This window comes from Cladophialophora carrionii (genome assembly GCF_000365165.1).
Source record: "Cladophialophora carrionii CBS 160.54 unplaced genomic scaffold supercont1.3, whole genome shotgun sequence".
NCBI lineage: Eukaryota > Fungi > Ascomycota > Eurotiomycetes > Chaetothyriales > Herpotrichiellaceae > Cladophialophora > Cladophialophora carrionii.
The window spans coordinates 2,882,890-2,906,119 of record NW_008481828.1 but is presented as its reverse complement, the minus strand read 5'-3'; the positions used below and the strand labels follow the sequence as shown (position 1 = coordinate 2,906,119).

Here is a 23,230-nt window from a genome sequence, read left to right as displayed (position 1 = left end):
TCGTTCTGGAGCCTAGAGGAGGTATGGCTTGATCACAGCCAATACTAAATGAGTCAGTGTTTATGCGAACCTGCACACGTTGGTACTAAATCATTACACCCAACGCTTGTGTGCGTGAAAAGTGAGGTTGGCCTTGCACCTGCCGCAGCGTCCCATGTTATAAATAAAGCCTGGAACGAGTTTGCAAGTCTGTTGCCGAACAGGAGACTTGTATGCTCGTACAGAGCACCGACCAACAGCCGACATCCTGGAAGCCGGTCAAGCGACATATTGTATGGTTGACACCTTCCGTTCAGACTCAAGTGTCGGTGTCCACAATACTCCGTACTCCGTAAGCACTTCCAGGAAGGCTGGGTGCCAAGATACAACCGAGATTTGCTGCCCTGGGGAAAGAGGTACTAGTAGCAGCCTGACTAATTCATGCTCGAAAAGTACGGGCCAGGAAGTACGGAGTACTCCGTACTGGCTACTGAGAGGCACGACAATAGGACCCTCGCGATGTGATGACAAATATAGGAAATCCAATTTCCGCACGAAACTGGCGGCTCTCGGAAGAGTGGATATGTGCGGCGACACAATGAAGGAGATAACACGACTTGACATGGACAAGCCATGAGAGGAGAGGACGTATTGAAGACTGGATCTGGTGAGAGTTTACTCCAGATTGGAGGCAGGATCTGGTGAAGGCTAGTTGAAGAGCTGGTGAATTGCTGGTGAGCCAGATGTGAGATGAAGATGAGATGCCGCTTGATTTCAATGTGGCAACTTAGCCGGGCATGGCGCTTCTGACGCCGCTGGGTGCGTCTCCTGCTCATTCATCCACCTCATTGCTCGTTCTTACTGGCACTGCAGGTTCATTTCATTGCATCGAAACAGAAGAGGAGGAGCGAGTCGCGCCACTCCTGTCTCCTCACCTCCTCTCGATGTAGCCGGAGTCCAAGAGCATGGCCACCATCACTTCCCCACGCCCCGACCCAGTCCAGCGGATCACCTCACCATCGTTACCCAGCGTAAGCGGGACACCCTCGTCGTCTGTCCGACCCTCGCTAGATCTCCCAAGGACAAACAACCCTACATCTCCGGCCTTGCAGCAAAGTGCGACTCCCGGGGCCGCAACAGCACAGAGGCGTAACCGAGCTGCGTTAAGAGACTACTACAACCTCAAATCCAAGGCCGCTTCCGCAGCAGGAGGGCCCGAACAGCGCGATGGAAGCCGTACAGCGAGCATAACGTCATTGGGATCCGACTCGACGATCACTTCCTCCGCCGCTGTGCCGGAGTCAACCGCCTCGTCCCTGACTGCGCAGTTAGACGATCCGAGCTTCAATGCAGAGGCCTACGTTGCCGAACTCTTGAAGAACGCCAGCCTGCGTGACATTCTGAAGACGGAGAGTGCGTTGGTGAGCGAAATCAGGACGCTTGATGGCGAACGCAAAGCTTTGGTTTACGATAATTACAGCAAGCTGATCAAAGCGGTGGGTACGATCGCAGAGATGCAGAAGGGGATGCACAAGAATGGAGAACAAGATAGACTGGCGGCCGCGTTGGGAAAGCAGAAGGATCACCAATCCGCAGGACTTGACGGCGTAAAGGAAGTTGGGCATAAGCTGGATGGACTGTTGACGGTGATAAAAGGGCTGAGTCTGGGAGAGACGGAGGCGACCAGGCAAATCGCACAGTCCAGAGAGCTCAGGAGACAGCAGGAGACCGTGAGATGGGCCCTGGACGCGCCACACCGATTACAGAGCCTGATTGATGATGATCGGAGAGATGAATCCGAGCACTTATACACGTCCGTCCTCGACCTGCTAAGCAAATGGGACGGCGTTGAGGGCGCTGATGAGCTAAGACAGAAGTGTGCAGAGGTCATGAATCAGACAAGCGAACACCCCAATGAAGAACACCGAGATGATGCAGGATGAATGCTCGACATGGCACCGAAACATCTCCTCTGATCGCAAGGCCCTGCCTTCCCACCGAGCCTTGCTTTTCGGTTCAATATGCTAAACAGGCTCGAACGATCGCACTCGATACTGTGTGGGAGCATAAACCGTGCTTCAAGACTCATCCTCCTGCAGAGGTACAAGTGACTCCAGCACTCTTTCCTCGAGATGAGCTACGTCGGAGTCCAGAAATATCGAGCATTCAGGATACAGGCCTCGTGGTTCTTCAAAGATCAGCCCTAAACTCGACCTCTCAGTGTCCCAAAGACAAGTCCTGGATGTCGCATGTTGTCCAACACTGATCTTTGAACGGATGACATATGATGAAGGTCCTGTTATCCGGTATATCTCCTAACGAGGTCACAAGAGCGGGAGAGTTTTGGCGCACAAAACCTCAGCTGCACAGTTTATTGACCTGGACCACGTAACGATGGACACAACCAGAGTAGAGTAAATTGGGGGAAATCAGCGTCTAGGGGAAACGCGCTGGGTCATCTACATATCGACAGGTCCGGGCAGTTACTCTAGGCGGCCCAAGCACTGTCATGGCCTCTTTGCCATCCCGCCGGTCACAACTCCGAACCTCACTCTATCCTCTCAGGGGGAAGAACAATTACTGTCTTCACTTGTATCTCTGTGTCTTTGAAAATGTCTTCTCGAGCAGCTACGGGTGCCCACAGGAAGGGGTATCGTTACGTCAACACTGGGCCCGAGCCACCAAGATCAAGAGAGGGAAACAAAAGAAAAGAATGGCACATGATATGAAGCCCGCAAAACGCTCAAATCCAAGGGGTTGATAGCATGATCCCTCTCACCAGTCTCGCCATACCTTTCCCTTCAGACGCTTCGGCATCCCTAGTAAGGACTATTCACAATCTCGTCCCTCAGATGACTCTGCCTTCCACTTCTTCTCGGGGTCATTCCCACTCCAGACGCCCTCGCCGGCGCGCCCATGATACTTTCCCTCGTTGGTTTCTTGAAGCTCTTCCGACTCACCATGTCCACCTCGTTGGGCAGAGCGAGGATGACGTTTTTATCACTGCCAAACTCGAAATTATCAGCCATGACCTCGGCGGCATATCGCTTGATCTGGTACGGATCCTTTTGGCCTTGGAGCACTTTCTTGAGCGACCAGGTGACGAGGAAAGGCCCCGTGGACGTGATGATGCTAGTTTCTTGGACGTCGGGGCCCGTGTTGAAGTGCGCACGGGTGAAGGCAATTCCCTGGCCGGTTTCATGCTGGAATTGCGCAGCGTGGTTTGGACTTAGCGCGAGGCGACGTGGCTGAGGTTTCGAGTCTTTGGCGAAGGGCTTTTCGAAGCCGAGTTTGCCCTCGTTCTTGCCATCTTTTTGAAGGTTGTCGATTAGTATGAGGTAGGTCTTGCAGGTGCCAAGGATCCAGCGACCATCTGCGCTAACGTCCAAGCCAACAATGGATTCACCTAAGGCCGGGATTTGAGTCTTTGCGTTTATGCCGAGACGGTCGTAGAGACGAACGTCGCCTTTGTTCGAGGCCAAGGCAATGTAGCCTTTCTCCGTCGTGGCGGCTGCAGAGAAGTCATTCTTTGATAGGTATTGCTTCAGCTGTGCCTCCACCAGCTTGTTGCCCGACACGCGTGGGTCGATGCGGAAGAGCGCATTCGCACTGTGACCAATGAAGGGTTGAGCCGAGGTCTGTTGAGCGAATTTTGTTTCTGGTGCAAAGTTGGTCACAGGAATGTCGTCGTGAACCTTCCATTCGTCGACAATCTTGCCGTATTCCAGATCCATGCGATATAATGCATTGGGGTTGTTGGGGTCTTGAAGCACCATATTTTGGTCTTCTGAATGCAGCATGACCTTGCTGGGTGAGAACAAACGTCCCTTCGGTGTCTCGACTTTGGATATATTTGTGGTGAATTCGAGGTGTTTGTTTGGGAGGTGCTTGAAGACACCGATTTTGGACCCCCGGATGACGAAGGACCGATCGTGTTTGGTGCCAACCGCCAGTTGTGAATTGACATTGCCATCCTTGTTGTCTAACTCAACATCGTCCTCTGATTCGTCTTCGTCGTAGTGCTCACTCTGGGGACGACCTTCCGAGTCTGACTCTTCCTCATCTTCCTCGTCCTCCTCGGCTTGTTCTTCTTCCTTTGCATCGTCCATCGTCAAGTCATTGAAGGCTTCGAGCACGTATTCTCGTTCCTGGTCTTTCACCTTGGACCATTTCATCTCATTCAATTGCTCCCATAGCGCTTGCATTACACCCTCTTGGAATTTCTCCAGCGTAGCTTGATCCTTGAAGCGCAGCAACCAAGAATATGCGGAGCCGTCATCGGTGTAGTGGTTAAAGATCGCCGACAGGTAATCGAAGTTGAAGACTGGATTGATATCAGGTACAATGGCCTGACCCAACCACTCTTTGCCACCGCTGCTCGTTATCTGTAGCCAGTACCTCCACTTCCCAAGGTCGGTCACCACAGCCACAACAGACGGATCTTGAAGAATGAAGGTGCCTGACGGAAAGTCGAAAAGATGGAGCTCCCCAGCCTGGGTGGTCAGGACCTCTCCAGAAGCCGGTGCAGATTTGGCCGGTGGCGCTTCTGTCGGGCCCGTTTCTTTAGGCTTGGAGATGTTCGACTTTCTGGGCGTTCTGACATCCTTGGCCATTCTTTCGGCTGTTTCCTTCTGAGTGGGCTTCTGGTCAATTGGGGCGGATACCGAGCTCGCGGCGGGGATTGCGTCGTCCGAGTCGAAGCAAAACTCGTGGAGTTCTGATTCTGTAGCCTTCTGAGCAGATCTCCTGTACTTTCGTTCAAACTGGCAATCAATGGCAGCTAGAAGGAATGTCTGGATCTTTTCTTCCTGTACGGACGCGTCGCAGACGAATTCATAGAGATCTCCAGCGTCACCACTGAGGTCGCGCCAGGCCAGTACAGTTTCACCACCAGATCGTTTTTCGGATCTGAAATGAAGACTCTGGTCGAGCAAGAAGGTCTTCTCGTCCTTGTCGATCCCTTCGACACCTGCGTCCTCGTCGTCCTCGGCAAGCTCCTCTTCACCCTCCTCGTAGGCACGTTGCACAACGAGCTGATATTGAAATTCTTGTCCTGTACGCCTTATGGTTGCGACGGCATCTTTGTAGATGAGTTCGGAATAACCCTTGGGTGATAGGGGTCGGACGAGATAGAGCTGGCCTTGGGGGATCTCTGTAATGACTTCTTTCGAGGTGTCTCCGAAGAGATATTTGCTAACTAGAAATGATACCCATGTCAGCTTCGGCTCGACGTGATCGCGGTACGTGGTCGCATATCTGGTGGACACAGAGATTAGGCCTTACCGTTCTTGATCATAAACATTTTGGAGGGGTACGGCGGCGGGACTGCGACAAACCCAGAAGACTAAATGTGGCCTGGAGGGATATGGCGGGTGCAACAAGCCCAGAGAATCGGGATGGACATGTGGGGTTCCACAGCGACAGTGGGCGTGATCAGATTGCTTCAACAGACTGTCGTTGTGTTGAGTATGTCACATAGGCGCAGAAATAAACAAGGTGGAGGTGAGGTGCAAGTGAAGTTGTTCCCATGACGCAACAAGACCAGGCAACTGAGCCCCTAGGCACCCACTTAGGTGAGCCCTTGAGCCACTGCAGGCAAGCTTTCGGCAACAGGCAACAAACGGGGCTTGCCTGACACTCTTAGCCAGCCTGATGAGTGCTCACTGGCTGATGAAGCAAGGCTGAAACATCCTCTGTTGTGGCCCGTTATTGTTCCGCCTGCGGCTTCTCCCAACTATCGCAGCGTATTCTCCGTGCGCAATCAGAAATCCCCTCCCATTTTCTGTTCAATTTCACCGACGTTTGAGTTTGTCTTACCGTGGAGAGGCGCTCGCCCATGGCCTCGAAAGAGGAGGCCAGTTCCGCCGCGCGAGAATCATCTCAGCAGCGAAATGGCCATGCAACTTTGGCCGACAACCCCTACAATCCTAATTCAGCTGCATACCTGGCTTACCCTGTAAAGCACGTCGTTTCGAGTCTCTATCGTCGCATGACAGAACCACCCGAGAATCCCGTACACAAACTTCTTGACGCACCATCCATTCCCACCTCGACCACAGGTGTCTACACGCCTCCTAGAAGGACAGCGTCGCCCTTCCAACCTCCTCCCCTCACGCCTCTTGAGTTGATACACTCATTGTCTTCGAAGGCTGCGGAATCACTCCTCCTGACCCATTCGCTGGCTGAAGAGATTCGACTTCTGATCCCGCCCAGACTCCAGCTGATCGATCATTGGAAGTTGGCATATTCACTCGAGGCTCATGGCTCGTCCTTAGCCACTCTCTACGAATATTGTGCCAAAGTGTCTACCTACACCCAGCGCTCAGGCTATGTGCTGGTAGTTAGAGACGGCTCAAGCTCATCGGCACAAGGGTCTGTGTTTGGTGCATACCTTTCGGATGCTCCCAAACCATCCCTACACTACTTTGGCACCGGCGAATGCTTCCTTTGGCGAGCAAGCATATTGCCCGCCTTGAGACATCTTTCTGGGAGTCTTAAGCGCGGGTCCGAACCTGCTTCAGAAGACTTATTGGAACTTGCTGGACTGCCTCCTCCGCCAAGCGCTGACACTACCCATCTCCAACGGTTTACCACAATTCGTGGGGACCGCCGCGCCTCAGGATCGACTCCTGCATTACAACAACCCGGGAGCGCCCATCTGCAGCCTGCGCCTGACCGCTCCGGCGCTTCTACAACGGATCGTATACGGTTCAAAGCATTTCCATACAGTGGGCTCAATGACTTTTTGCTCTATTGTGAGTCGAGCTATCTCTCCGTTGGCGGTGGCGATGGACACTACGGGCTCTGGCTGGACGACGAACTTAACAGTGGTGTGAGTGAATCGTGCCCTACGTTTGGAAATGAGCCATTGAGCGAGGAGGGCCGGAAGTTCGAAGTTCTAGGTGTTGAGGTGTGGTACGTTGGTGCATGAGGAGGGGTCATGTCACCAAAAGAATGCGACAGTGCTTCTCCACAAGCTCGCCGGCACTACATTCGATCCTGGGGACTTCAACGTTGGGTATCCGACGAGTTGTTGAGTCTCCCAATATCACAAATCCGGCCTGGTCCGAGTGAGGTTCTGGCACAGCTGTGGGTTTACCGAATCAGACAAATCAATCTGGCAGCCGGAGCATCACATCGCCCGCCCTTCGAACAACTGAACGCTTGACCTTCCCTGTTGACAGACTCAGCGGGGTTATGTCGAGAACGATGGTGTGGCGTTTGCCTTGGATGGTCAAGGTACTGACAAAGGCCACTCATCGTCCTGTTTGCAGCCCTGGCACTGTGTTGGTCGACGATCGATGCTGACAAGGCTGTCTTGACAGTGATAAGCAGCCACAGATCTCGAGCATGACCTGCATGGATCTCCACTCATGCCCTGTCACCAAGAGGGTTGAGCCTGGATGGAGCCTGCAGACAGCAATCGAGGCATTGCTGCATCACTAACACTAATTGATTTAGCAATACATGAGAGCGAGTTGATTGGCTTGCTTGGGGTCAAAGCACAGCTACGTTAGCTTTGTCAACAGTACCTGAGCTGTCTTCGAAGAGGAACGTACTGTATCCAAATGCAGAGCTTCGCGATTGATGAAGCTGGACCTGTTCGGGGCATTTGTAGCCATGAGCTAAGTAACTCACAGCGACCGGTCTAGAATGGGTCTTCTGCATACAGATTTCTCGAAGCTAGAGGCTTATTAGCACTCCAAGATTCACCTACGTGCTCCTAAACTCACATGGCAAACGCGCCCAGAAGATGGCGAAACGGATTATCTTCTGTGGAAGCGACAGCCAACCATCTGTGCCTTGTGTGAACATCGCCGCTCAGGACGGAAATAGCACGGGTCGAGCAGTGGTTGCCATGAATATTTCGAGCCCACCCCACACTACTGGTAACCGATCGCAGATCTGATATGGGCAGCTTTCTCGAAAGCTTGTGGCCGCGACATCAACGTCATTGCACAGACCATGCAGGCGACAGCGCCGAGTCGCACACAGAGGGCCAAGGGTGAAACCGCTAAATCACGTGTCGCCGCAGCTGATTTCCTCCTGCAAACCAATGGGTGCAGACCGCACAACTGCTGGAAAAGGAAATACGAGCAATATCAGCAAGGAGAAAAGCTTGAATCAAAGGCGAGGACTCGGGTAGAACAAAGTCAGCGAGGTGCATTACGCTGTGAATGGAGCGAGCGGGCTAATATTGTGCCCGCGCCGGTTTATGATGAAGCTGTACCTGCAACACTACCCAAAGCGGAGGCAAAGTCAAACATTTCAGCTTTGCGGAGCAGACCACTGGCATGATGTGATGCGCAGCCACGTGGTGGTCGACGAACCAGATTGGCTTGCGCATGATTGATCAATTGATTGGTCATGCATGAATCGCCTGATGCCTCGATAGTCACTGCACCTTAGCCAGAAGGGGCACATGGGCCTCCAACAAGGAGACTCAAAGGCGAGGAACCCGTGTCTGCAGATGAATATGGGTATGTCCAGGTCCGAGGCGACGACCAAGGCACATGTCGGCAACATTACAACAGAGAGCTGCGGTGATTGTCGTCTTTTACTGAACAGTCGTGGGAAAGAATCGTACTCCGTGTCTCCAGACCGGGTAGTGGTCTGAGCAGTGATTTGTCGGGGCTCGATGTTAGTCATGATCATTCAAGAACTTAAAAGGGTTGGAAATCGCGCCAGCTCGTTCTCGGCCTGGCGATCGCCGACCGGCCAAGCACGTCCTGCAGGCTGCTCGCTGCTCGGGGGTCGGTCAGCAAACATTATCCGAGACGCACGGAGGGCGGACCAAACATGGGCCTCGCAATACGGAGGACCGTATTCCGCCGGGAAGGATCCGAGAGCACGAGCGAGCGACTTGCTCGAAACAGACATGGGCATAGGTCCCCTTTATGATAATCCAGGTGAAGCTGATGCATAAGAAATGCTAGCCGCAGCTCAACTAGCCCAAGGACCAATGACAGGCGACTCAGATGCAGCGGCCGACGAGAACTGGTCTTCATCGCGGGCAGGCAATTCGAGCGCTGGCCACGCTTCATCCGTTGGCTTAGCCGCTCTCAGGCAGACTGATTCCCATGTATTGGGGAGCGAAGAATAGCCCGTCAAGGAGTGAGGAGACGGAAAGACGCCGCTGGCCAGCAATGCTACATTCCCATCCGCTCACACGGCGAACAGAGGATTTCTCAGCATCACAGAGTCATCATGCCGGCCCATTTTGTCCTCGAAGTGCGGAGTGAGGAAGACAAAATAGGCCCGCGGGTGGACAAGCACAAATACCTAGTGACATGTCATTTGAACAGCGATTAAATACCGGAAAAACTCTTGCTTTGGTGTTCCGGCGTACGATACCCGGTAATTATCGTGAGTCTTTTTTCGTGGCTCAGTCAGAAATACTACACACCGATCTCGATTCGGAGGAAATTCGCAACTGGAAATCGCTGCTCGTACATGTCCACTTCCTCGGCAGCGTGCTCGTGGGGATCGATACATAGTGTGTCGAGTGTGCGGGTGATTGTCTCTGTTGCCCACCGCTCATAGCGACGGGCGATCTGGTGAGGTTGAGCGTAGCCAAAGCCTGGAGAAGAAGAGTGGCTCGTTCGGCGAAGACACATAATCGCACCAAAACGGAAGTCGTGGTCTTGGTCTGTCGATGTCATGGGGTCTCGTAGCCAGGTTGGGTAGCCCTCGCTCTTCGCGACTTTGTCGCGCCTAACGTTACCATGCTAGGATACAGGCTGGAGTGCGGGTTGAGATGTTTTGTTTGCCGAATCCCGCGGCCGGCAATCATATCGCTCTCCTTATGTGCTGGTTTAATTCCGAACGCCGGGGACCCAGCGACAACAGGTAAGGTGATGGAAGGAATTATGGGGCCTCGGTGCCATTCTCTGGAACTGCCAGTTGTGCACGACGCATAGAGCCCGACACATCTTGTACACCGCACCGCGAGCTGTGGAAAGCTGGGCGCGAGCCACGAGTGCCGCATTGCCCAAAGCCGCCAACAAGCCATCGTAATCCATGCAGAGTCACCAAGTGTCAGGGAGCGATCCGCACCAACATCATGTCATCACAGCCCCAAACCATCGACCCCCTGTCCTTCGTTAGCTGCGGGTCCCACCCTTGGCCCAAGAGCATCCCTGCTGATGCAGTCTGCTTTGTGTGCTGCGTACGAGTACGGAGTACGCGCGAGGGCGAAGGCGGGTGCATGAAACTTTTTGCCCGCTCTGCTCTCTGTGCGCGCTTCGCGGTATTTCCAGACTGAGTTATGTCCCAGGTGACTGATCGAATCAATCCTGCTGCTCGTGGGCGGGACCCACTGCGCTGGCCGACGTGATGTCCTCTTAGTAACCTAGCCTCCGTGGAAACAGTGCTACGCGCGATATAACGATATAAGGCCTCGTCCCTCTCCCACCCACCATCCCCCCTAAGCCCCGTCTCTGCGTGTTGGTTGCTGTTATAAGCTGACTGATTCTCCTGGCGTCATCCCAAAGTCTCACGGCGGAGCTCGTGTCTTGATATACCACGCCTCGTACCTCGGTCTCTCCTTCCTGGTCTCCTTCTTCGACTGCTGGGCTCCGGGACACCGCTCTCTGCCACGGCCTTTTCGCAAGCCTGAACCGCATCACCAATGGGTGCTTCCATGATGACTCCTCCCCTGGAACCCTCGTCGCCCATGGACGGCGGCATTCGCAAGCGAGTGTGCAAAGCCTGCGATCGCTGCCGACTAAAGAAGTCAAAGGTCAGTAACCGCTCTACTTGGGCACATGCTTGAAGCTAACGTGATCTAGTGTGACGGCGCAAGCCCCTGCAGTCGGTGCAAAGCAGACAACGCCATCTGTGTGTTTGGCGAGCGCAAAAAGTCGCATGACAAGGTCTATCCCAAAGGGTGAGTATCGCGGTCGCCGTTCCACGTTGACCGCTCCTAACCTTTTGCGGCAGCTACGTGGAAATGCTCGAGAGCCAGCAAGCCCAGCTCGTGTGCGGTCTGCAAGAACTCTACAGGCGGACACTGAACGGCCAGGGCTGGAGCGGCCCGCCCTTACAGGACGGCGGGAACGGTGTCCCTCTGACTCACGACATTCTGGAGAGACTGGGAGCTCTGAAGCAAGATGGACATGCCAGTGATGTCTTCGAAGAGGACTTCAATGTCTTGCAGCAGAAGCTGATCGCCGACGGGGCGGGCTTCATGCAGCGACAGCCGTCGCACGACTCGCATTCGGACAGCAGTGCGCCCTCACCGATCTACGAACCCGTCGCACAGCGGCCGAACTTCACCACTCCCTTCAATCTCAACCAGTATCCTCCGACGCCTCCTAACCAAAGTCCTTTTCCCCAGCACGCGCGCATCGTTCCCACGAAATCGCACAGCTATCCCCACACTCAATCGAATCTGAGCTGGAATACCCCCGTTTCGGAGTTTGATGACAGCATGGACTTTATCACCCAGTTCGAGTCGCCCATGATGGAGTCGAACATGGACATGAGCTCATTTCCGCCCACCATGTTCCCGGAACAGATTGTCCCTGCTGCAATCAACCCGTGCCTCACGATGAAAGACTGGGCCGGCCAGGAAGATCTGCAGCGGTACTTCAACCCCAACATGATCTCATAGCCAACCGCGACACTCTTTCAGGGCACGACGTTCACGATTATATCAATGTAATGCATCCAAAAGCGGGCGAGTGGGTTTGCATGTATCGGCTCTATTCCGGAGCACGGGACCAAGGGGTTTCGCGGACATTGCATCCGAGAAGCAAGGCTGATTCGTGGCGTGAGGGCATCTCATCGAGGCGTCCTCGCTCGCTTCGGCCAGTGGAGTGGATTGTTATCTCTTCGACGGCCACTTTGCGTCATGATTTGGTGGGCCATTGTACGACGACAATTTTCATGATACCATACCCGTCGGTGGGGTTTGTGCTTCCGGGCGTCGAGGTTTTTTGCTTCGGGGGGCGGAATGGGCAGTGGAGCATTTCTGGAGGCGACACTGGATGTTGACCGCTGGGCTGAATGGATCTCGGGGATAGCGCAGGCTGGTATGCCGCGCAAGGTCCTCGCTATGGGATACATTATATCATATTATTACTACTAATGCACGAAGCGGGGAACAGTCTCCCTCGTGGTGGCTACAGATACTGCCGCAATGAAGGCCACACCTTCAATGGAAGCATCTGTGGGGTTGATACCTAATACCTCTATCGCAGATTATACCTCCATGCGTCCGATTGCCGTCAACTTGAACTTTGCCATGCACAAGTGACATTCTGGAGTCCGCCAACAGAGTAAAGCCCACGTCATGTTCTCTGCTTTGCCCGTAGTGCGGGTGCCAAACCTTGTCGTCGATGAGCATGTGGATGGCAGAGGACGGTCAGACATGGCAAACACAGGTTTTGACCAATGCACGACCGAAGGCGGCTGATTCGCTTGCCGACCACCGTCTAAACCATGCGCTTGACAGCGGACGAGGTGATGATCTTGAATCGCAGTCGATTCACGAAGCCTCCCAGGAAGCGGAGCATCTTCAGAGCTGCGATCAGGTTACAGATTCGCATTCTTCGTGCGCAGTTCGTCAAGCTTCACTCATGATGTCATCGGCCCAAAGTGCGATGGCGCTGCTGTTGGCAAGTCCGCGTGTCGACGTCGCCGTCAGGGACCTATTGCTGCGCCAACAACTCGTAATTCGATCGCGCCTGGGCCCCAGAGTCGAAGCTCGCATGCCAGAAATGTCAGGACTTCGTCCACAGCAGGTACCTGCATCGGTGAGTGCACCGCTTGAGGTCGACTGCCAACTAACTTTGACCGCAGCTGTCCCGACCCCGCAACTGCGTCCTGGCGACGAGACTTTCAACTTGGCTCGGCCATCTGCTTTTCACAGTCAACAACGAACGCTCCGTCTGCGAACCTCGACCTTCGTCCATCGTCTGGCAGCAGATCCCGTCCGCACCTGAAACGTCGGTAGCGTGCTGAATTCAGCCTATGATATGCTTGAGCCGGGTAAAAACAAACACCAGTGCTGAGTAGACACTTCGATTGGGCAGCATGTCACCATCTCAAAACTTCGATCATGACTTCAATTCCTCCAAACTCTGCTGCAAGTTCCTTGTCATCGCTTTTGTCGCCCTTCGCCTTGCCGTCGATCGAACTTTGCTCTAACGACTGCGCTTGACTCTGCTCGACTCCTCCCTTGCAATCGCGATCATGGCGTCAGACTCCGGTTTTTCTTTCCTTCCCCAAGGCGCCATCATTCAGGAATTCAAGGTCGCTGGTCATAATATCGTCCTTGGGTACCCCACCCCAGAACCATATGCTACCTCGCCCTTTTTCGGTGAGACTATTGGTCGCATCGCAAATAGAATCAAGAATGCGGAGTTCAGCCTCAATGGGAAGTCATACAAACTTGCGGCCAACGAGGGTCCCACTCACATCCATGGAGGCGTGAAAGGCTGGGGCAAGAAGCAGTTCGACGGTCCCCAGCCAGTCAATCGCAACGGCAAGGAGGCAGTTCTTTTTACCTACGTTTCCCGGGATGGAGAAGAAGGATATCCTGGCACTGTCGAGCTGCGAGTCTGGTACACGGCATATACCGAAGACGAGGGCGGCGTTTCCAAGACTGTGCTGGAAACAGAGTATGAAGTCGAGTTGATCGGTGATGAAGTCGAGGAGACAATAGTCAACATCACCAATCACGGGTATGTTCCTCTCTGTCAAACAACGTCTTGTCCGATCCCACTGACCCTGGGCGAACAGATACTTCAATCTCAGTGATGGTCCTACCATTGAAGGATCGGAAGTTACGTTGTATACCTCGAAATATCTGGTAGTCGACAACTTTCTCATCCCGACTGGAGCGATCGAAGATTTCCCCGGTATCGAAGCAAACAAGCCTTTTGTTCTCGGCCCTACAGAGCCTGATATCGACCACTGCTTCGTTGTTGACACGGACACATCGAACTTCCCCATTGACACGCGGCAAAGGCCGCTCAAGCCCTTGATCAGCGTATCTCACCCAAAGACCCAGCTGCACCTCGACGTCTTCAGCACAGAGCCCAGCTTTCAATTCTATACCGGTAAGCACATCAAGGCCGCGGCAACGGCAGACACTCCCGCAAGGGGCTCCCGGGCGGGATTCTGCGTCGAGGCGGCACGATTCATCAATGCTGTTAATGTGCCCGAATGGCGGAACCAAGTGGTGCTTAAACGCGGCGATGTCTGGGGCGCAAAAACCGTCCACAAGGCCTGGAAGGCATAACGCCGTGCCGGTCCCAGCGCTGGGCGAGGCTTGCACACCCTTCACCTCGTAGAGTTCCAAGGATAGAACGAGTTCGGTCACGTGGCTCGAGATGACGGGGGAATAGACAATGTCGAACGCTCGAGAATCTGACCTGGGTGAGCACTTGCGAACGAGGCAGGATAAGCGATAGCATGTTCCGCCTGAATCGCTGTGCCTTTGAGTACCTATTCAGCTCAGATTATGACGCCATGGTGGCTCCAAGGCGCGATGTCCACGACAAGGCGGACAGTCTCCGCCGCTGGTGATATGGATGACTACTGTAGGTCACGCTGGGAGGAAGAAGAAATTCACGCGGCTTGGGGTGTGTGTGCCGATATTCCAGAAGTCCAGTCGAAGGGTGGATTCCTCTCTGTACTTGTGGAAAATGCCTCATAAAGAGGAACTTCGGAGCAAAAATAGCCTCCATACGACAAAACACAGCAACCTTTTACTTCGGCGCCTCTGGTGAGAAGAACGACATAGTGTGTCAAGCTGGAGAAGATGACATGCATGCACGCAGTAAATCGGCCGTAAGGAAAAGCCGAGTGCGACGGGAGAATAACCCCTTCTCCGATCGCTTAGGGACCCCTGCAGGAGAGGCCCATGGGTCCTCTGATGTACGATTTGCTCAGGGCCTCGTGATTGCGCTCTTGGGACCTGCGCGCGCGACCTGATAATGACATGCTCTCTCGTGCGGAGCCGAGTTGTGGCCGGCTTGCAGCAACCGAACGTTTGACTTGGTTACATAGCATCAGACTTGCGACGAGATCTCGATGGTAACGGAGGTCACGCCTGGACAATGTTGACTACCCACTGTAGGTACTTTGACGGCCGAAAACGTGCATATTTTTCATTGTACAGAGTACGGAGTACTTAGCTCTGGATTGTTCGACTGTGCGGCCGCCGATTAGTCCCTTGGGCAAACTACTCGTACCTCTACTAATGCCAACCAGGCAACGCGCCAGAAACCTTGTGTCGGAAACCATTTCACCCGGAGCCGAACGAAGTGAAGCCTTCGATTCACAAGACGCATCGGGCCAGACATCGTCGTTGCCTTCGTGACTACCCCCTCTTCTTAGCACGTCTCCACGCGCCATGGACAGCCTGAACAATCCGCTTTCAGAGCATAGCGTTCGCCGGCTTCATTCTGCGCCACACCCCGTTGCTCCTGTAAAAGACTTTAGAGGCCGTGAAGAAAAGTCGATCTGACTTCCAGGTGGCTGGTCGTGATTGGATGCCGTGCGCTGTCCGTTTCGAAAGAACTCAAGGTCGAGTCTCAGGATTTGGGCCTGATCTGTCATTAGGCGCGATAGATTGGGCGAGCATCGAGGGAAGAGCACCACAGAAAGGAAGTCAAGCCTTCGCAACAGGGACTGGGCGTCCCCGTAGCACGCGGATTCATTGCGTGAAGAGCGACCCTTGGGCCTGAATCGTGAACTCTCTGGGATGGATTTCTAGAAGATCTACGGACTACCAGGGAGGAAATCACCAAGTCGCTAACCCCGACGATCCTCTCTCAGGAGGCGGACAGGTACGAGTATCACGGGCACGCACAGGCCAGACACTGAGGTCTTGCTCAGGCATCAGCGAAAGAATCCAGGCAGGCCATCCATCTCGTTTCCCATCATCGTTTCAGCTGCACAAGGTATGATTGGCTAGCTTATGGTATATCTGCGCCTTTAAGAAGCAGAAGCGATCGCTTCTGCTCTGCGTGGTTGGTTCATTTCTTCCCCCTCCACGTATTCGGTTGAGCTTCCCACTTTAAGCAGGGCCACTCCGCCCAGCAGAGGGGGATTGCCCTGCGGAATGTCACTGCCCTTTCTCCACGGGCGAAGCCTCGTGGTCGTCGTAAGCGCGCGGGACATGTCAGGGATCTTGCGAGAATGCGGATAAGAGTACGGAGTACGGTGCATTCCACCAAGGGCCTATCGTACGAGTACGAAGCCGGTGCCGAGAAGCTCCAAGGACTATGAAGAGTCTTGACATTCGACTATCGGTGTTATGCTCCAGTAGAGACTGATGTGCCCCGCACACCGCCCAGGCAGCTCGGGGCCTGCGCCAACATGCGAGAATCAGGAGATGAGACGGACAAGAATTCGAGCCTGTATCTAGACTCTGTGGCAGACTGGAAAAGGGAGGGCGTCTACGAGGCAGATCCCAAGTTTGCTGAGAAATACTTAGCCTAGCATTTCAGGCCCCAGCCACTGGCCGCAAGAATCTCCCGGACAGGCTAGTGCCGATGCATAACTCGCAGCATAACTCCCAAACCGGAGCACGCCTGAGTCGTGGCGGTCATGACGGTCAGCGTGCCCGTATCGTAATATTGGTATGAGAGTTTATCCGGTCTCGAAAACTGCACTGACATTTCAAGTCAAATGACACATCACCTGTCGCGGACGCTCAAGTCAAGACTCTCTCACTCCTCCCTCACCTACAGTACTCCGTACGTTCACCTTCGTTCTTTGCTGTCTGTTTGTCACCGACAGAGAACAAAAGTAATCAGACTTACATTCTCATCGATGCCAACTGCAACTCACCCTCAATACGGAATGAGCCGCCCAAGCGAAAACTTGCTCTATCTCTGCTGCGGTATCTGCAATGTTAGTTCTTGATTACGACCCAGCACCAGGTTCTCACTCGCGCCAGATCCCCTGGTGCGCAGCGGACGGTAGGGCGCGCCGTCGTTCATGTGTCGCCAGGAAGGCGATACTCCAAGCACCGCCAAACAACCAGAATCCTGAGTCTGCTGTAGCAAATCCCAGGCGAGTGTGAGCTTTGCCCTTTTCGAGCTCGTCTGGCTTGCTGCATGATTGGCTTGACAACACGGCGCCCAGCCGCTGACTCAGAATGCTCACCAAATCTCAGTCATAGTTCGAGCTCCCTCTCGCTGTCGGCTTCGTCAACATTCTCATGCGATGCAGTGCGGCTCGCAACAGTCTCCACCGGCCAAAGTCTACTCTCGTTCGACCACGACGAACACTAGGTAGAATGGACCATCACCTCACCTATCAGACCTCGCCGATCGCGCTGCAGGTTCAAGGCCGCCGCTGGCCTAGACTCCTCGCGAACGACCTTCTCGGTGGCATGGTGACTTCCTATCACGGCCAGGATTCAGTCGGCCGAAAGTCTACAATCCACGAAATGACCGCCTTCAGCATTTGTTGTCCGGTCTGCTGAGGTTAGACAAGCGCTACGCGGCACCACCTGCATCTGCATCTACATCTGCACCTGCACCTGCACCTGCATGCCATCTCATGAGTCAGCAAGGTTGCTGCACGAATCTCCGAACTCTGTTGTGGTTTCCTCTCAGATCTCTTACCAGGACCTGCTGCTAACTCCATCATTAGCTTTGTCGCAAAAGCCCCCCATGCTACTCGGGTTTCATGATCACCGAATCACTAATTGGCCATGACAAACACCGATGGGGAATTTCCTCCTCACATGCCATTGGTTGCACCAGTATAGTCAGGACTTGATCGGCTTGTGGGAGGTGGGAGCGAGCGATGAGCTTGAGCTCGAGCTCAAGCTCGACAGACCCTGACAATCTCTACCGATGAGGTTCTTCCGTGCGATTCGGTACTTATATCTCTGGCAATTCTGGAACATCACAGGTAGGAAGTGCCTGCATATGAAGCATGTGGAATCCGTCGGTGGCTTCAGCACGAAGCCTAGAATTCACCCTGATCACTTCCACATTCAACTTGTGGATCGCCCACAAAGACTGCAGGGCCATGGGAGGATTGGAGTACATGGACGAGGTCCGAGTACTTCACCTGACTGGGCCACGACCTGTGACCGCTCTCTCGCCGCCGTCCATGGAATGAATGAAAAGGAGACCCTGTCCTGCAATCGTTTAGCCTGGTGGCAACGCATCGGCCGGGATCCTCTGATGGCGAGCTCATGCTGTAGGTGCGGCCGCAGAGCAAGCAGCACCTTATGTTGAGCTTGATGTACAGGTCATGGCATTGGCTGCCAAAAGAGGTAACAAGTAATCCGAACGGGATTGTGGGTGAAGCGCACCTCAACGAATCACAGTCGTCTCCTCCCATCTGCTTGGCTGTCTTACATCGGAACAATCTTTAGCCTCTCCCAGGCCTGGACATCGCCAGTCACTGGAGCTAACCAAAGTCAGGAACATTAGAGGGTGGCTCGAAAGGACAATCTACGACTCGTCGTCTTATTGACCTTCATTCGGAATGCGTCTTTTTGCAACCCCCAGCAGGCCGATCTGCCAGTGAGCTATCGCAATCGTCGCTTCAGGCGGATAACCAGCCGCTTCATACCCAGGTGTCCAGGAGCGTACTCGTACTGGATATCGAGATACTACCAGCCTAAGAGCTCACATGTCTGCGATATGGTCTGGAGGTCTGGTCTGGACGATGAAGTATCTAGGTCTGGCTACCAACCTCATAGAGGTGGTTCCGAAGGCTAGTTGTCGGCAAGCTTGGCACTTGCAGTTGGACACACGCACCTACCAGTCGACCATAGTCTGAGGCTGGACAATAATCAGCTGCTCGCCCACCGGCGACCGACTCGGGTCTACCGCCAACCGCTTGACATTACGAACTACTTATGAATCTCAAATTGTGGTCCACCGAGCGATAGCCGCGGCAGAGTTTCGCTAGTGTCGAGGCTTCTTACGAGAACTCCCGCGTAATCACATACCACATTTCTGTTTCTTTGGCCGACTTGTGCGCTTCGTCAGCCCGCAGGCCCATTGTTTGGGCCGGAACTGATCAACCTTATGCCGACCCTTTGTAGCGGACATTGATGTCGGCGTCGATGCCTTTGCATGTTGGCAATGGGCCGATGCAAGTCCATCCACATGTGGTACTGGATGTTTATTTCGGCCTGAATTGGCGGACGTCCCCGGTCTAGAGGCAGCCGCTACCTGCCACGCATAAGACCCAGGGCCTAGCTGGGGGTTGTCACAAGACCCGGGCGAGTCGTCCACAACTCGCGTCTCGGGCAGGAAGCTTGTCTAACGTCACATCACAGCGCGTTATCATATGTGAGGCCCGAATTGAGATATCGCCGATTTGGGTAGGTGAGGATTCGTCCCACGTACGGTGTACGGGTGACAAAACAAACCCGGTCCGCCTGACGCGGGCAGTTCTTTTCTTCCGCGGTAGCTCCCGCGTGCGGTCATCCCCCGATGCCCTCGAAGTTGCTTACTCAGTTTTACCTCCGCCGGGTCCATTCACACTGTCGGCGGACTCTTGAAGCGATCCCGGGGCGTTTAAGTATCAAGTTACAGGCATTGATGCAGTTATACGGTCTGGCAAAACCACGAGACCGGACACGGTCAGCAGACGCCGGGTGACTGATTCTTGAGCTCAGCCAAGAATTTCTCAACGTGGGCTTGCTCATCCAGCGAAGTGCTCGCCGACGGGAAGGCCAAGACTTCCATGCAGGAACATCATGCACGTTGGAATAATCGTCCACAGATTGTTTGATCCTTCGTGCAACGACAAATGGGGGGGGAGGAATATCTACATTCTATCCCTTGTTCGGTAAGCACTAAATACTGCATCGGCATTCCTCTTCAGCACAGAAGACAGGGCAGACAAGCTGGCCAGGCTGGGCGGTTCATTGCAAATACACCATCCTGCCACTTGGGACCGTGGATAGGAAATACCCACCTTGTATACGGTTTTCGAGTCGATTTGCGCGGGTGCTTTTCTTGTGACTTACGTCGTGGCATCCCACCTCATTTCTACGCATCCTTCAAACTCCGAAGCCATGGGCTTTATTTATTTGACCAACGAGGACAAAGCGGGCTTCTTGTTTGTTCTCCTTCCTTTGCTTGCCGGTACCGCACGAAAAAATTCAGAGCCTCCACCAGGATCATGCACGATGACAATGCTCTTTACCAGGACTAAAGAAGTGATGAAGCAAAAGGGATGGGATGCCTTCCTTTCGTGTTCAGCTCCAACGCTTCTGGTCTGGAAGCTCTTCCCCATTGCTGCTATCGATCACTTACACGGAACAACCAGCTGGTGATTCACGTCAAAAGGTCCGTTGAAATGCACGGTACAAGTCCTGTCTTGTACACTGGAAGAAAGCCTGGACTTGAAGGATATCCGTGCAGAATTCACGGCTTATGTTGATCCAGGCACCAAAAGAAGAAACGCAAACGTGTAGTTCATCTGAACACGACAAATACTGTAGCACTTCGCCGGCACGACGGCTTGGCGAATGCAAAACACGGTGCCTACCGGCGTGATGACCGCTATGTAGGTACTGTATCTTACTCCTCGCTCAGCCTTACGGCGACGGCGTTCAGCCTTGTGGGTATATCATGAACGGCCACCCAACGGCATTCGGAAGAGGCACCTCGCCGGGCCGCTCCACGTATTGTGTTTGTAACTGATGGCATTTTGAGGCCGGCGAGACTATGAGACGTGTTCGAACCCCTTTGTGGTGGTACCACGGTGTCATGGACCGCGAGCCTCGCGAGCCACCCCGCGTTCATAACAAGCATATGAGCTAAAAGATCGATTCACCTCCGAGTTGTCAATATGTTGTTCAGGACAGGGCCAGTCCGCCTAGGCGCCACGCACGGGGCATCAGGGACGTCCCGAGGAACGTCTCAGAGGCCTCCCTCCATCGGAGTCCGGCGCTGGCAGCCTTACCTGGACTCCATCTTGGCCGGTGATCTGGGCAGGCACATGGCGCACCATCTCCTATTCTTCAGGAAAAAGGCAGTAAGCGTAGAAGATGCTCTGCTGGGACTGCTAATTATCGTGCTACACTCTCTTGCTATGACGAGAGACAAGCCACGGATGGCGGGTGTCGTCAGAGACGTGACTGAACTGCCGAGCACTGCTAACGAGACTTACGGTATGTACCTCGTCCTATTCTACTGAGACTACGGAGTGACCCCAACCGACCTACAGGAGTACGAAGGCCGCACGTTTTATTTCTGGACCGGGACTCGACTTGATGGCTATTTGACCTCAATAGAAGGACCACGCGCCGTAAGATTGCCCCGCCACATCCATACTGTACGGCAAGACTTGCTGTTCACCGTCGTGGCTGAGGCTATACGGAGTATATTCCACTCATCAAACGATTTCTGCGCTGCCTCCTCGGAGAGTGGGAGCGGAAAGTGGCACCGACTACCCAGAGTGGCATTCTTCGGCAATAACGACACGAGGCGCGATCTTAGCGTGAGGACAAAGACAGTCCTTGAATAGAAGCTACACAGTACATGACCAATGGAAGGCGGAGATCTCTTATTGCTCTACTCGTCCTATCCCACCCGTGTCTCCTTGCATCTACCGTCAGCCCTAAGGTGGTCACGTTGTTCGGCAAGGCCCATGGTTATATATAGCTCTCTGCGTAGGGCCGCCACAGCAAATGGGGACGGCGGCAGGAGGCTATTAATGTGGTCTGGCTGGAGACGAGGTGAGTTCAGTGATTAAATCAACCCTTCGCCATTCAGTAAATCAACCTTGGCCGTTCCGTAACTCAACCTTCGCCATTACAGTTTCCTGCTAAGAGTTTTTGTTTCTTCAATTCACCTTTCTCGTCCACTGCTGCCCGAGCCTGCCCACCGTCTCGATACTGTAGCCCACAATGGCGCTGAATCCATTTCCACCCGTCAAGCCGAACGAATGGTCCATGCGGTGTTTCGGTGGGACTGCCAAAGCTGTGCCGGTGATTGGGAAAATCCCACAGGTGGGCGGCTTCACCGTGAAGGGGAGAACGACCGTTGAAAAGGAGCGGTTCAAATCCCCCTGCAAAACAATCCAGTTCGACGGGGGCCCCAGCTCGCTGTTTGTCGCAACGGTCTTCACGGCGGAGAATAGCCCGACCTCACTCAGACAGGGGACGACCTCAACCCGAGGCGAGCCCTGGGTGACTTATTCTATATCCGTCCGACAGGAATCAAGCGCACCCAGAGTGGAAGACCAGAGACCGAAGAGAGATTCCCTCTTTGACGAAGAGCTGCCCCCGGAGGATGCCCTGCCCGTCCAGAGACGAAAACAATCGGGACAGACCAGCACCAACACGTTCAACGTCAGCCAAAAAGAGCAAAACGAAATCAAGGCAGAACTGTACGAACAGATGACCGGTCGAAAGATCGCACTCCCTCGGCCCGGCAACGCTCAGGCTCAAGCGATTTTTGACAGAGAGGTGGACAACGCTGTGCAGGAACAAGGAGGCGTCGGCTTTCTTCCGACCGAAAGCAGCTCGGCCAACCCTGGACCTTCACAACCCGCCCCGCGACCACACGGCCAGATTTTTGACGAACCGGAAGAGCGACCACAGGGCGGGCGACCACACGGCCAGTTTTTTGACGAACCGGAAGAGCGACCGCGGGGCGGGCGACCACACGGCCAGTTTTTTGACGAACCGGAAGCAGAGGAGGCACAAGAAGGAGAAGAAGAAGAGCAACCACCCAGTAGACGGTCTTCTGTTTTTCCACCTGCAGGGACATTAAGAGCCCGAGCGCCTAAGCCACGATCACCTCGTCTATCCTCCGGGCCACCTGCCTTGCCCTAGCAGCACGCGTATCGCTGCCCTATACCTGGGGGGGGTGGGGGGCGGCGGACGGGTACGTCGTATCCCCGGCCATCTGCGCCCTAGCGCCCTAGTTCTGGCCTTACAGGACGGAGTACGGAGTATCTATAGTGCTTACTCCGTATAATAACAGTTAATATAGTACCTTTTATTACCTAAGCAAGTCTATTTACCTTTGATTACCATATACAGCCCTAGTACATCCGTACAGCCCTAATTATAAGTCGCCAAAGTGGGCGTTATAGCGTAACAGGGCTGGTGGAAGCTCGTGGTATGACAAGGCTGACAAGGCTGACAAGGCTGACAAGGCTGATATATGCCTATATAATATCGGTAGGTACTTAGGCAACTCGGCGTTTGAATTACAGTGGCTGGGATTTGACCGCGAGGCTGTGCCTCTTACTTTCCTTCACTTGTTTGTAAGCAGCACATAGGTAGACACATGCTTAGATA

General features: G+C 54.0%; 6 protein-coding genes across 6 annotated transcripts; 5 read left to right on the top strand and 1 right to left on the bottom strand.

The window, feature by feature from the left end:
• Positions 1-944: 944 nt before the first annotated feature.
• Positions 945-1,922, top strand: G647_04459 (uncharacterized protein; the record flags this gene model as incomplete). Its single annotated transcript, XM_008728802.1, has 1 exon — positions 945-1,922. One exon carries the CDS (start codon positions 945-947, stop codon positions 1,920-1,922), a length of 978 nt encoding a protein of 325 aa, XP_008727024.1.
• An 876-nt stretch (positions 1,923-2,798) lies between these two features.
• G647_04458 (uncharacterized protein) lies at positions 2,799-5,281 on the bottom strand (the record flags this gene model as incomplete). The annotated part of the gene is made up of 2 exons (XM_008728801.1): positions 2,799-5,176; positions 5,263-5,281. The coding sequence occupies 2 exons, from the start codon at positions 5,279-5,281 to the stop codon at positions 2,799-2,801; spliced, it is 2,397 nt and encodes a 798-aa protein (XP_008727023.1).
• A 534-nt stretch (positions 5,282-5,815) lies between these two features.
• G647_04457 (uncharacterized protein) lies at positions 5,816-6,910 on the top strand (the record flags this gene model as incomplete). The annotated part of the gene is made up of 1 exon (XM_008728800.1): positions 5,816-6,910. One exon carries the CDS (start codon positions 5,816-5,818, stop codon positions 6,908-6,910), a length of 1,095 nt encoding a protein of 364 aa, XP_008727022.1.
• A 3,699-nt stretch (positions 6,911-10,609) lies between these two features.
• On the top strand, positions 10,610-11,593 carry G647_04456 (uncharacterized protein; the record flags this gene model as incomplete). The annotated part of the gene is made up of 3 exons (XM_008728799.1): positions 10,610-10,720; positions 10,770-10,867; positions 10,921-11,593. The coding sequence occupies 3 exons, from the start codon at positions 10,610-10,612 to the stop codon at positions 11,591-11,593; spliced, it is 882 nt and encodes a 293-aa protein (XP_008727021.1).
• A 1,583-nt stretch (positions 11,594-13,176) lies between these two features.
• On the top strand, positions 13,177-14,227 carry G647_04455 (uncharacterized protein; the record flags this gene model as incomplete). The annotated part of the gene is made up of 2 exons (XM_008728798.1): positions 13,177-13,667; positions 13,726-14,227. 2 exons carry the CDS (start codon positions 13,177-13,179, stop codon positions 14,225-14,227), a joined length of 993 nt encoding a protein of 330 aa, XP_008727020.1.
• Positions 14,228-21,829: 7,602 nt separating this feature from the next.
• On the top strand, positions 21,830-22,759 carry G647_04454 (uncharacterized protein; the record flags this gene model as incomplete). Its single annotated transcript, XM_008728797.1, has 1 exon — positions 21,830-22,759. One exon carries the CDS (start codon positions 21,830-21,832, stop codon positions 22,757-22,759), a length of 930 nt encoding a protein of 309 aa, XP_008727019.1.
• Between the last annotated feature and the right edge of the window lie 471 nt (positions 22,760-23,230).